Source organism: Lycium barbarum, chromosome 2 (genome assembly GCF_019175385.1).
Source record: "Lycium barbarum isolate Lr01 chromosome 2, ASM1917538v2, whole genome shotgun sequence".
Classification (NCBI taxonomy): domain Eukaryota; kingdom Viridiplantae; phylum Streptophyta; class Magnoliopsida; order Solanales; family Solanaceae; genus Lycium; species Lycium barbarum.
The window spans coordinates 132,775,355-132,788,356 of NC_083338.1; the positions used below are offsets into that span (position 1 = coordinate 132,775,355).

Sequence of the window (13,002 nt, forward strand, 5' to 3'; positions counted from 1 at the left end):
CGCAAGTTATAGACAGCAAGATTAGACCACGAAAAGGGTGTTTTAGGGATATTAGGCCTAAAAGTGCTAAACGACCAAATGGGTCGTTACAATATATTCACCTTGATCCAGGTGAGACTCAGCGAAACTCCATAAACACTTCTCGATCACGACTCACATTGTCGGTGGCCCCTGAGTCTACAATCCACATAGGATATGATTCAGTTAGTAAAGCTGTGCTACAAACATATGTAGCACTTAGAGATGCGTTTTGAAATACTACCTTTTTCGGCTCGGGACACTCATGAGCAACATGCCTGGAACATGGCAGTTGTAGCATTTCATCTTACTCTTGTCTTTCTTCTTGAAAAATCATTTTCCCTTCTTGGAATTTGGATTGTTCCTTTTCTTGGAGGGTCCTTCTCCGGTCTCCTTACTCTTTCCGTCATTTTTCTCATTCTTCTTGCGTTTGAAGCCTGAAGACTTTGTGCCACTGGATTCTGCCACATAGGCATTAGATACAGTTTTAGCAACACCAAGCTGTTGGTCTTCAAGATCGACATGACGGGCAACATCAGAAAAAGTTTTGATGCTATCATTATGGGTTAAGTTAACCTTCAAATGTTCCCAACTATTAGGAAGAGACCGGATCACTGCCTGAACCTGCTGCTCATCAGATAGAACATGACCAACACTTTTGAGTTGAGCAATCATATTAGACATCACCCTAAGGTGTTGTTTGACATTGTGATCACGACGCTTCTTGTAAGTGTCAAGTTTGATAGTCGGCTGTCTAAGGCGAAACACAGTGGTACCCCCATAAGTCTCTCGTAAGTGTGCCCACATAGCATGAGTAGTATGGTATTCTTCACATTCGTGAATGAGATCATCAGCAACAAAACTCATAATAATTCCACGTGTAGTAGAATCTTTCTTTTTCCAGGTATCGTAGGTTTCCAGATCTCTTCTGTGTTGGGCAGTATTACCCTCTTTTGGGCTAACCAAAACATAGTTAATACCTTCTAGAGCATCTTGCTCTTCCAGTACATACCACATTTTATGACTCTAGATGTCGTAATTCTCTCCGTTTAGTTTCTCACCCTTGTTTAAATCAGCAGTGATGCTCTTAGATGTCATATCTGTTGATTGAGACAATTAAGCAAGTTTTTACTCATCAATATTTTATCCTTAAAATAAAAGCATGTGATATACACATTCAAGCAAATCAATGTTCATAAAGGTTGCACATCTAGTGTAAAATCGAAAGGTCACAAAAGTTTTCAATCATCATCTACGAACTAAATGTTTAACCAAAATTAAAATTATTTTTTTAATGTATATTTAATTATATTCGTGACTAGAATCACATAGATTCTTTGTCTTATCCCCTTACAACATTTTGTTATACATATCAGTTAATAATAAATAAATAAATAAATAAATAAATATTCATATGCATATATAACAGAAGAGATAAACAAACATATGTTCATAAAATGAATTTACACAATTACAAGTCATATACTACTCGTCTATGGCTTTCTTCTTATTACGCGGGGGACTAGGATCTAAAATACTTTCAGCCACCTACTTAGCCAATTTATTTATGGGAGAAAGCCTAGAAAACTGAGATTTAGGAACTATCAAACTCAATCTGGGTCTAGAACAAGTCTTTAGTAGCCAAGATTTCTTAATCTTAGTTACAATTTCCTTTTCCTCCCATTTGGATTCAAGTTCCATAATGTATACCAAATGGGTTCACTTGGACCAAACTTGTGATAAATATCAGCTAACCGATCCTTCCAATAATCTAGTAAAGATTGTTGTAATATTCCAAAGGCATCCCAACTCGAAAAATTTTAAAATGTTGAAACATTAGTTCTGATAGCTTCCTCCTGAAAAGACGAAGATGACTTGGTATAGATACAGATGGGTCCATTTTGAACTTTTGAAATTCTACGAATTATGTTTCTCATTCCCTTCGCACAACTCTATCCTCCCTAAAGATATTTTGTATCGTCCTTGGGACATTCTTGATGACTTCAGGCTCAGAGTCTGAATCATTACTGAATATAGTCCTTGGACGACGCATTCTTCTACATTGTCCTTTTGCTCGACTTTTACTACCACTCCCACTTGGAGCATTTCGAGCATGTCCCGTCCAGCCATGTCTGAAATAGGAACAAGGAAACAATAAGAATGGACATACCATTCAATATGACAACATATGCCACATGAATCGTAGAAGAATAACGTAAAGGGATCTAGACTAAGTTTAAACTAATTAATGGTTGCAGATTCAAATTAGTATTAACATATATTTCGGTTATTACAAGAGAATCATGCACTAAGATTTTCAATCTTAAAAACAATGACAAAGGCGACAACTATTCTAGTTCTTAGCAACCTCATAGAATAAAGGAAATAAAATAGGAGTTCATTGCCTTGATGTCATGTTAATGCCTGGTGGTTTCTCAATTGTATAAAAACTCCTAACATTAATATGTAACTAATGAATATTGAGAATGTGACTTGCTACTGCATCTTTTTACACAATAAAGGAATACATCAACAAGTGGGCCACAAAGTCAAAAGACATTATTAAAGTATATCTCTGCAACTAGTACTAGTAAAACAAAGTACTTCTCTTTTCCTTTTCTTTGTTCATGTCACACTCATTAGACACATAAACTTTCTTTTTCGAAAAACGAAATTCAATTGTAACCACAAATTCTACTTTATGAACTATGCATCTTTTCCATAAAGTACTACAACTTCACACTTTATTTACAAAGTGAAGACCACAATAAATTGAAGAGCAACACTTTCTATTACACACCCAAACAAAAAACGGGAACCAATTTTAAAAGCAGTTTCTCTCTCACTTTTTTGTTTGTAATAGATTAGCAAAAAAATTACAACAATGATTCGTTTCTTCTACAAGATGTTGTAGCATACTGTTATATCCGCAAGAAATAAATAAAAACGCAGATCTTTCAAGAGAGAAGAAATAAACAACGCAGACTAGGAATAATTAAACATGGCTCTGATACCATTGTTGGATTTCATATCTTGAAACAAGAACGCGGATGATGTACCTGTTAGCAGCGGAAGTTTCGGACAAGATCACCACAAAATTGCCCCGAATCTGACTTCGTCTCACTTGAAAATGGAGTACTTTTTCACGAACTAGATGTCTTTCACTTCTCTGTTTTTCTTTTCTTTGTTGATGTCACTCTCATTAGACATATAGGCTTTCTTTTTTCGAAAAACAAAACTCAATTGTAACCACAAATTTTACTTTATGAACTATTCATCTTTTCCATAAAGTACTGCAACTTCACACTTTATTTACAAACTGAAGACCACAATAAATTGAAGAGCAACACTTTCTATTACACAACCAAACAAAAAACGGGAACCAATTTTAAAAGCAGTTTCTCTCTCACTTTTTTATTAGTAACAGATTAGCAAAAAATTACAACAATGATTCTTTTCTTCTACAATTTGTTGTAGCATACTGTTATATCAGCAAAAAATAAATAAAAATGCAGATCTTTCAACAGAGAAGAAATAAATAACGCAGACAACAATTAAACGTGGCTCTGATACCATTGTTGGATTTCATATCTTGAAACAAGAACAAGGATGATTTACCTTTTAGCAGCGGAAATTTCGAACAAGATCACCACAAAATTGTCCCAAATCTGACTCTGTCTGACTTGGAAACGGAGTACTTTTTGACAAACTAGATGTCTTTCACTTCTCTCTTTTTTACTGTGTGTTGTTGCTTTTTCTATATATCTGAGAGTACTGGAGTAATTCTCTCATATAGAGGAGGTTGTATTATACGGTTGCTTAAGTTAAAAAAACAACATGGGCACATTCCCACAATCTTATCCCACTATCACCTTTTTTTACTGTGTTGGTAACTTCTCAAGGGAAGTTAATTTTTATCTTATCACTTCAGAATAAATAATCGGGTCGGGTTAGTCCACATGGGAGACCCGAGACTCATAACCAATATCCAACAAGTACTGACTTGGGAAATCCCTTAATAGACTAAACACACTTATAATATGACGCAGTTGCAATACACCTCCTATGTATTTAACTCAAACATTTATATACCCCTTTACTATAAGAATCCTACAAAAACATTAACATAGTTAATGCTCCGTTAATTTTTTAGTATTTCTTTCATACAGTAGCTATCATATGGACAAATTTGCCCTTATTCCCATTTCTCTCCTCTCTGATTACATTTAAGCTCTATATTCTGGATGGAACCTTATGAGGCACTGAATCGTACACAATGTCTTCTATAAAGTAGTTTAAGCCCAGTGAGCGCATGCTTTTAAACCAGGCGTAGCATGAGACACAATGGGCAGAATCGAACTTATCTGAGACAGACTAAAAGCATACAAAAGTAAACAGAAATCATATGCAGCCAAGATAGACCGGAGGCTAGAGTTCATGGTTGTTAACCAGGTGTTTTGAAGGATCACCCATGAAAGGTGTAATGAGGCTTCACAAGAAATGAGGTGGAGGTCATGTTTCTTGGACCATATCAAATTCTTGATTGAACGGGTGTAATAACCTACCAACACACTCCCTCTTGATATGATGTCTATACATCCAGTTTCCATGTCTTCGTGTTGCAAAGTACATATACGACCCCTCACATGCCATTCTACACAGACAATAGAGATGGACGAGGATATATCATACAAGGAAGAACCAATGGGTTGTAGCAGACTAACCAGTGAGAAATCGAGTCCTAAGGAGATAGCTCTAGTTACAATACTATGGAGGTATCATTCCAGTGAAGAACCCATGTAAGAAGATAAAGATGACATGAAAACAATATATCCCCACATCTTTGAGCCTTTAGGTATGTTTAGCTTTTAAATTATATGACCAAGTTTCTTAATGAGGTAAAATGTAGCCCCCCTCTCACTCCCCCTACTCTGAACAAGTCATAGGTATAGTTTGATACATGCTTAAAATATTAAAACCAAGAAATTGAAAGTGAATTTAGCAGGAGGGGGTGCAAACAGAACAAGAAATCAACAAAAAGAGTTTTTGCTGCAATTGCAGGCTTTACATGGAAGAGATTTTCCCGCTTTTTCATAGGAGATGATATATAATCACTTTTAAAATTCTATATTTCTTAGATGATATATCCTTTGCTCTTAACTTTGTTAGAATCCAATTAGAAGGAAGAATTAGATAAATGTTACATCCCGTAGTTTTGTACGTTGAGATTCATAAGTGTTGATTGTTTTAAGTATGGACACTAGAGTTACCTTCAAGAATATATGAGTTTATATGCGCCAATCTTATGGTTATGAGGGTTTAAGTTCATATAATAAACTATGGAATGATTGAAGGGCAAGTGGATCAAGGAAATTAAGTTTGTTGGATTTTATGGAAATATATGAGGGGCAATTTTAATCCAATTTTGAGAAAGAATATATTTTAGTATATGAGGAGTTTTGAAGCAAAGCAAAAGCCTAAATTGAAGTTCATGAAGTCTAGTTTCCAATGCAATAAACTGCTCGTTGATACGACGTCGAAGTAGAGAATTATGGACGTTACAAGTTAGGTGGGCAGAGCAGGGGACTGCACTGCGCAGACGCACAGTGTCGCGCGCTGCTATAGTGCCACCGACTTCAACCCACTATATAAGGGCTAAAACCCTCATTTTCTCCATAATAATTTCCCAAAACACTCAGCAACATAAGAAAGCATACATACAACATAAAAGTGAGGATTTTGAGTAATTTCAAGTGACGGAGTATTAATCGAGGTCCGGGTAACGTGTAGTCGTAATTATAGTTTTGTCTTGCATTGGAATTGGCTTGGATTCAAAGTAAATATTGAAGATATTGCTGATCTAGCAAGAATAAGGTATGAATCTCTCCTTATTAATATTAATTTCAGTTTATTTACGGAGATAAAGTTATTAAATAGTCGTGTAGCAAGTTGGTTAGTTGAGAAACTTGGAAAACATCGTGTGAGATGTTTTATGGAGCCTATTGGTGTTGATAATGCTGTTGTGATGTTGGTATTGTTGTTGTTGGTGGTGGTTATTGGATTGGGATTTCGGGCTAGGCATATAAACAACGGAGATGCTGCCCGAATTTCGGCAGATTCTAAATGGATTTAAATTGAAGGCTTAAGATAAGCATGTGACAATGATCCTAACAATAGTATGAATGGTTTACATGTAGATTTACGAGCTTGGAAGGATAAACGTTGAGTAGTTAAGGAGACCAAAAGGTATGTTAAGGCTATTCCTCTTTCTTTTAAAGGCATGATTCGTTTCCTATGACCGCATACACGACTTCCATAATACCTTATTTTCGAAAATACTAGCAGTTCATGATTGTCAAAATCCTTATGATGCTAAAGACGAATGTTTTCTATAAGGACCATGATGAGGATTATGATGATCCAATTTCTGGAGATTCCAAAGTTATGGTTTTAATGTTATTATGACATTATTGAGTTTATTTCATGATTTCCTTGATTCTACTCATTGTTGTTGATCTCACCTTATGTTACTTGTTCCTTCAAGGTGAGATATAGCGATAATGATTGTTCCATAATATAAATCGGAGGTTACCGACCTTACGTCACTCCGATAAAGTTATAGCTTTCATATGAGCTTTCATGCATACTATTTACATTATGTATATGTATGTAATATATTTATGGATCGGGTTGTACGTTCCTCGGTACTAACATATTATATTTATGGATCGGGCCGTACGTTGCTCGACACTAACATATTATATTTACGGATCGGGCTGTACGTTCCTTGGCACTAACATATTATATTTATGGATCGGGCCGTACGTTCCTCGACACTAACATATTATATTTATGGATCGGGCTGTACGTTCCTCAGCACTAACATATAATATTCATGGATTGGGCTGCACGTTCTGCAGCACTATATTTATGGATCGGGTTGTACGTTCCACAGCACTAACATTTATGGATTGGGTTGCATGTTCCGCAACACTAACACTTACTTACATATGATTTTTAAGATGTACAGGTTATCTCTTTTATTCCATGTTACCTTTCATATCTATATTATGTTGTTATTCATGCCTTACACACTTAGTACATTATTCGTACTGACGCCCCTTCTTGTAGACACTGCGCTCATGCCCGCAGGTAGGCAGGGAGACGGATCAGACCCGTAGGTGTTTTATCAGCGGATTCTCAGGAGCACTCCACTTACTTCGGAGCTGCATTCTATTTGGTATTGGTCCTTATGAGCATTTGCATTCTATGTAGAGGCTCGTAGACGTGTGTGTACAGTTAGACGTTTTATAGCTCCACCGGTTCATATTATTGTATAATATATTGGTAGCCTTGTCAGCTTGTGATGATGAGCATAATTGTTGATGATTATATAGAGATGCACCATTATGTTGTGGTATGTGTCCTTACAGGTTATGACAATCATGAGCTACCTTTGGGGTCCACCCAGAAATGATTATGAGATGTATGCTTAGAGGTACTCGGTAGGTTAGCTTCGGGTGCCCGTCATGGCACTCTGGTTGGGTCGTGACACATCCCAATGTCCATTCTATGAGATGGATAAGAGATCAGCTAACGTAATGGTAATCCCCCTCCATTTGAGGAAGATATCTGAGCTATTCACCTACAAGGTCTTTACATAATAGGTTAAACAAATATGGAAGAAGACTTGGACAAATTACTAGTCTTATAAAAGTAGCTGGCAAGTCTAGGCAGCTGATGCATGTCAGAGTAATGGAAGGAAGCTAAGTTGCTCAGACTCGGGAACTAGGTTGACCGTATCCCACTTCGGACCAGTGTCGAGACGGGATTGGCACCAAAAATGGAGATTCGGCGCAACTTAGGAAGGAAGTCACATGTCTCTTGGGCGCGTATGTGAAGCTATCATGAATCAAAGTTTCAAAAACCAAAAGAGAGATTTGGAGACAAGAATTAACTTTGGTAGCCGACTCTCTGAAGTTTGATCCTCACTTCTCTGGTGCCAAGCGCCTACCCTTCCCCTTCATGGAGCCAAGAACTTAGTACTGGCTGTTAAGGAGAACCGGGAGCTGAACTTAAGCTAGTTTGCATCACTGTATCTTTTGGAGGAGACATCAGATAGGGTTTTGTATTTTATACAACCAAAGGTATGCTTCTGCATGTTTAATTTTGATTTCTAGTTAATAAAAGATTTATTTACAGAAGACGAGAACTTTTTGCAATAAAAAAGTAGTAACCTTAAGGTTCGTTTTTTCGCGTATTCTTATAGTATTTAAAATTCTTTCAAGGAAGGAAATATCAAAGGCATAGCAAACAAAAATGACATGGTCTGTTAGGCATCATTGACTTTGTAGTAAAACATCTATATGGATGTACAATTTTATCAAAAATAGATAGTGGAAGGATGAATACAAAAGAAACTTCTTTCCTTGTCACCTGAGAACATTACATTTTCTTCAAAAGACAATCTTTGTGCTAGCTAGGCTCATCCATTGTTTCTCTAGTAAGAATGTGTTGGGCTTCCCATGTATTCAATCTCATGAATTCATTCACAGTTAGCAGTATCAATCAAGAAATTGCAGTTCCAACTGAGCAGAAGGGACTTGAGGTCTTCAAGAATTGTAACCTTCAAGAATCACAAAGCTAATTGGTACTTATCTCAACTTTCTCCAATACTCATCACGGGGAAACCTCTTTAATTTGTCAAAAGTACTTCTCCAAACTGGTTTGTGTTTACCAAATAATGAAGAACCCATAGCTATAAGTGCTGAGGGAAGGCCTCCTATATAAGCTACAATATCTTTGGAAATCTCTCTGTAATCTCTCGATGGGACTGGATTTTCAAAGGCATGCCAACTAAAGAGGTGCAAAGACTCATCATTGTTCAACTCTGTGGCCTTGTATTTCTCATCCACTTCCATGGTATTCAGCAAAATTTCATCCCTAGTAGTTATAATAACTTGACTACCCGATCCAAACCAATCTCGAGCTCCCGCTAATGGTTCTAATTGGCTTTTATGATCAACATCGTCAAGGACAATGAGAACTTTCTTTGAACCAAGTCTCTCTTTGATCAGATCAACTCCACTATTCACATTGTCAACTATAAAATTAGTACTTCCAAGAGTTTCACAAAGAAGCTCCTCTTGTAAGGTTACTAGACCATCATGTTTCTTTGAAGCTTCTGCTCTAACATTAGCTAGAAAGCAACAACCTTCAAATTGCTGAAAAATCTGGTTGAAGATTGCTTTAGCAATAGTTGTTTTGCCTATTCCTCCAGCTCCATAGATCCCAATGAAGCTAACATCATCTTGCCTTTTGAATAATAAAGAATATAAATGTTTAACTCGAGAATCAATTCCAATCGGGTACTTGGCAACATCGAGATATTTGCGATTCAATTCCCATAAGATCACCTCAATAATTTTCTGAATAAATCTTGATTCACACCTAGCATCGTCAAGGAAAAAAGAAAGGAAAACTTAATTAGCTGTTCAGAATTGCGTGAGGGCACACTGTTTTATTTTTCTTTTCTATTCCTTGCAAAGCAGTTTAATCTCTTCAAATATCTTTCTAAGTCATCTCTGTTTAAACTTTTTTTTCATTAACTTCCCCCACAACAACCATGTAAAATCAAACCTCCCGCTTTCCTTAATGGCTACCTCCTTTTTTTTTTTATAAAGTAAATAATTTTATTAACAATTGAGGGAACTCCGTATACAAGCCATATAACAAAAGAAGAGAACCTACATCAAAATATGGTTCTCTATACAAATAGGGACCTCGTAAGTACACCATAAGTACATCAAAAAGAAACTAGAGACGAAACATTACTTTGCTGCAAGGGAAAGGATGATTTTTTTTGAGATTTTTTTTTTTTTTTTTTTGAGAATGAAAAGGGAAAGGATAATTATACAAGATCTTTTTCACTCGTTCAGGGGAACGTGTCAATAGAAAGTATTCTTGCACGGATTCACTCTTCAAATACTTTAACTACCATCCCAGTTTCCGAGTTACTACATCAGCTTTATCACCACATCAGTCCTGGGTCATCATATCAGCAGACCTCAGGGAATATCCTCAAATAAGCACCTGCCTAATCTGTGATTGGTTAAGGCCACATAATTGGTGTTAGATTAATCTGTCCTGGGGTGTAATTTCCATGAGGGACTTCTTCCCTGTAGACATAGTCTGATTACTCCTCCTGTCTCAATTTTTATTTGATGGTCTTCGATTAGCCAACAAGTTTAATAATAAAATAAAGACTTCTGAAACTTACGGTCTAAAATAAGTCATAGGTATTTTTATATCTATAAATCAATATCACTAAAGGTAAATTAAGAAGTTCAAAGTTAAACAGTCACTAATATACAAATTTGTCATTCTTTTCGGAACGGAATAAAATTAAAAAGTGTCACATAAATTGAGACAAAGCGAATATTACTTTAAGTTCTACTACGCTTCTATCTTGAGATAAGCAAAAATAGGGATGAGAAATTGTAAACATAGTAGCAAGAAATGTTACCCTTGATCAATTGAAGTATTTTCCAAATGCCATCCTGATAAGCTTCACTCAGTGCACTTCTCCAGGTCTCTACCTTCTCCAAACCAAAACGTTCTTCATGTCTTTCCAATTCTTTCCCAAAATTCCCAGTTTGTTCCCTAACTTCACTAGGATCAACATAATAAAAAACAGGAAACACCAACTGCTTCGTTTTTTCCTTACATTCAACTATTTTAACCAACTCATCAAGACACCATCTTGAAGAAGCATAGTTTTCTGAGAAAATAATAATGGAAATTCTTGATTCTTGAATTGCTTTGAGAAGCTCAGATGCAATTTCCCTGCCTCTTCTAAGCTCATCATCGTCCCTAAATGTGTTCACTCCAAACTGACACAGCCTTGTATACAGATTATTCGTGAACGTTTTTCGAGTATCTTCACCTCTAAAGCTCAAGAAAACATCATAAGTAGTGCTAAGTTGAATGTGAGAATGAGATTCTTGTGACCCCCCTGCCATAATGAAAAATATTGATTAAGCTGAGTAAGGTCTAGTTCTTGTGAACAAAATGTTTGTAACTTTTTTGTGTGTGTGTGTGTGTGTGAATTTATTGCTAATTCTCATCTTCTAAGCTCTTTCTGTGTTAATTGCCTTAACGAAGACTTTGTAGTTTGCAAGTTCAGAGAAGTTTCTAATCATTTTCAACTTCTTTTTTTTATGCTTTCCGTAGTGACTAATTAAAATATGTGGACCAACCAAAAATGTGGAGGGGTAGACTTTAGAGAGATTCCATGGTAGTAATAATATAGTGTTGTTCACATTCAAATTTCCTTCTTCTTCCCTAGGGAGTCGGGAGGTAAACTTATGTATGGGTGACTTTAATCTGGAGGATTTTGAGATTCGTGGAGGAAAAATAAAGACTAATTATATTATTAGTTATTCCTAACTATGTTTGTATGCATTACCTAAAAGTCATTATTTTCTTTGTTACATAAAATGTACTATTTTATTTTGCTCCGATTAATGTAAAGGCATCTTTGATCAGATTTGATAAAAATGGATCTAAAATGTGAGGAAAATGACAAAAAAGTCTCTTATGTTTAGTATAGGTTTAGTATTATCACTTGAATATATTTTTGAGCAATTTTGATCCGCTAAACTTGTTAAAAGTGAATTTTTTTTAATTAAAAAAATTAATATGAACTCATATTTAGAGGTGTATCTTTTGCAACTTCAGCTGTCTTTTATTTATGGCAGAATCTGGTAATTTATTTATTTTTGGTGCAGTTTTGGTTTTTTTTTTAAAGGGCAAAGGTGGAAATATACCCCTCAATTTTGCGATTTAGAGCATATATCTTCTTCGTTAAAAAATTGGTGCATATATACCCATACCGTTACACAAATGATGCAAATATACCTTCTTCGATGACGGACTTTTCAAAAAGAATCATTTAGCCTATTTTTAATTAACCAAATATCATGTGAAAAAAAAAGTATACCATTTCTTAAGCCATGTTTTTTGTGGCTTTAAAAAAATAAGTCTACTCATTTATTTTAATGAACTAGACTCAACCCACCAGAAAAACGATTACCACGCTGCTTTACAAAAATAAATCTATTAAAAAAATGGGTAGACTTATTTTTTTAAAATCACGTGATAGTTTTTTAATTAAAAAACAAGCTAAATGATTGTAAAAAGAAATTTTGTCAGCGAAAGGGTATATTTGCGTTATTTGTGTAATGATGGAGGTATATATATACCATTATTTTAATGAACCAGACCCAACCTATCAGAAAAAAATTACTACGTGACTTTACAAAAATAAGTCTACTAAAATACTGGGTACACTTATTTTTTAAAACTACGTGGAACTTTTTTAATTAAAAAACAAGCCAAATGATTTGTGTCATTTGTGTAACGAGGTGTATATATATACTATTTTCTTAATAAAAGATATATCTACTCTAAATCCAAAAGTGGAGTATATATTTGCACCTTTTTTTTTATATATATATAACGACCCGCAGGCCCCAAGTTCATTATATTCAAAAGGTTGCTCAGCTCGCTTTAACATTTTTTTAATCCGCAAGTCTCGAATCTTTTTCTTGTCTCGTAGACCATAAGTAGGGTCTTCATCCTTGTTTAATCACTAGATACTTTGAAGCTCGTGCTCGCAGGGGCCCAATATGACTGTTTATATCCATTACATATTGAGCAAATTTAGAATTTTCTATTGCTATTTTGCCTATTTAAGAAAAATTGAAAGAAAAATGTAGATCTAAGTTTACAAATTTGTGTAGATATTTGAACCTACATTGTGAGGAAAATGACAAAATAATGTAATTAAATCCTCCAATTTTGTCAAGCATTGAATTGTTAGTATTAAGGATTAATACATCGAAGTTCGCTTAAACTTGTCAATATGTTTCATCTAGACATTCAAATTTCTGTTTGTTCCAATTGAGCATCTAAACACATAAA

At 35.3% G+C, this 13,002-nt stretch overlaps 1 protein-coding gene across 1 annotated transcript; it reads right to left on the reverse strand.

Moving 5' to 3' along the window:
* Positions 1-8,320: 8,320 nt before the first annotated feature.
* On the reverse strand, positions 8,321-11,186 carry LOC132628930 (disease resistance protein RPV1-like). The gene is made up of 3 exons (XM_060344680.1): positions 10,544-11,186; positions 10,298-10,328; positions 8,321-9,468 (listed from the first exon to the last, which is right to left on the reverse strand). The coding sequence occupies exons 1-3, from the start codon at positions 11,037-11,039 to the stop codon at positions 8,673-8,675; spliced, it is 1,323 nt and encodes a 440-aa protein (XP_060200663.1). The 5' UTR covers positions 11,040-11,186; the 3' UTR covers positions 8,321-8,672.
* Between the last annotated feature and the right edge of the window lie 1,816 nt (positions 11,187-13,002).

Coding starts and splice junctions, on each gene's coding strand:
- LOC132628930 (XM_060344680.1), bottom strand. CDS start 11,039: ATGGCAGGGGGGTCACAAGAATCTCATTCTCACATTCAACTTAGCACT. Junction 10,329..10,543: donor AATACTTCAATTGATCAAGG/GTAACATTTCTT, acceptor ATTGATTTATAG/ATATAAAAATACCTATGACT. Junction 9,469..10,297: donor CCTATGACTTATTTTAGACC/GTAAGTTTCAGA, acceptor TGACGATGCTAG/GTGTGAATCAAGATTTATTC.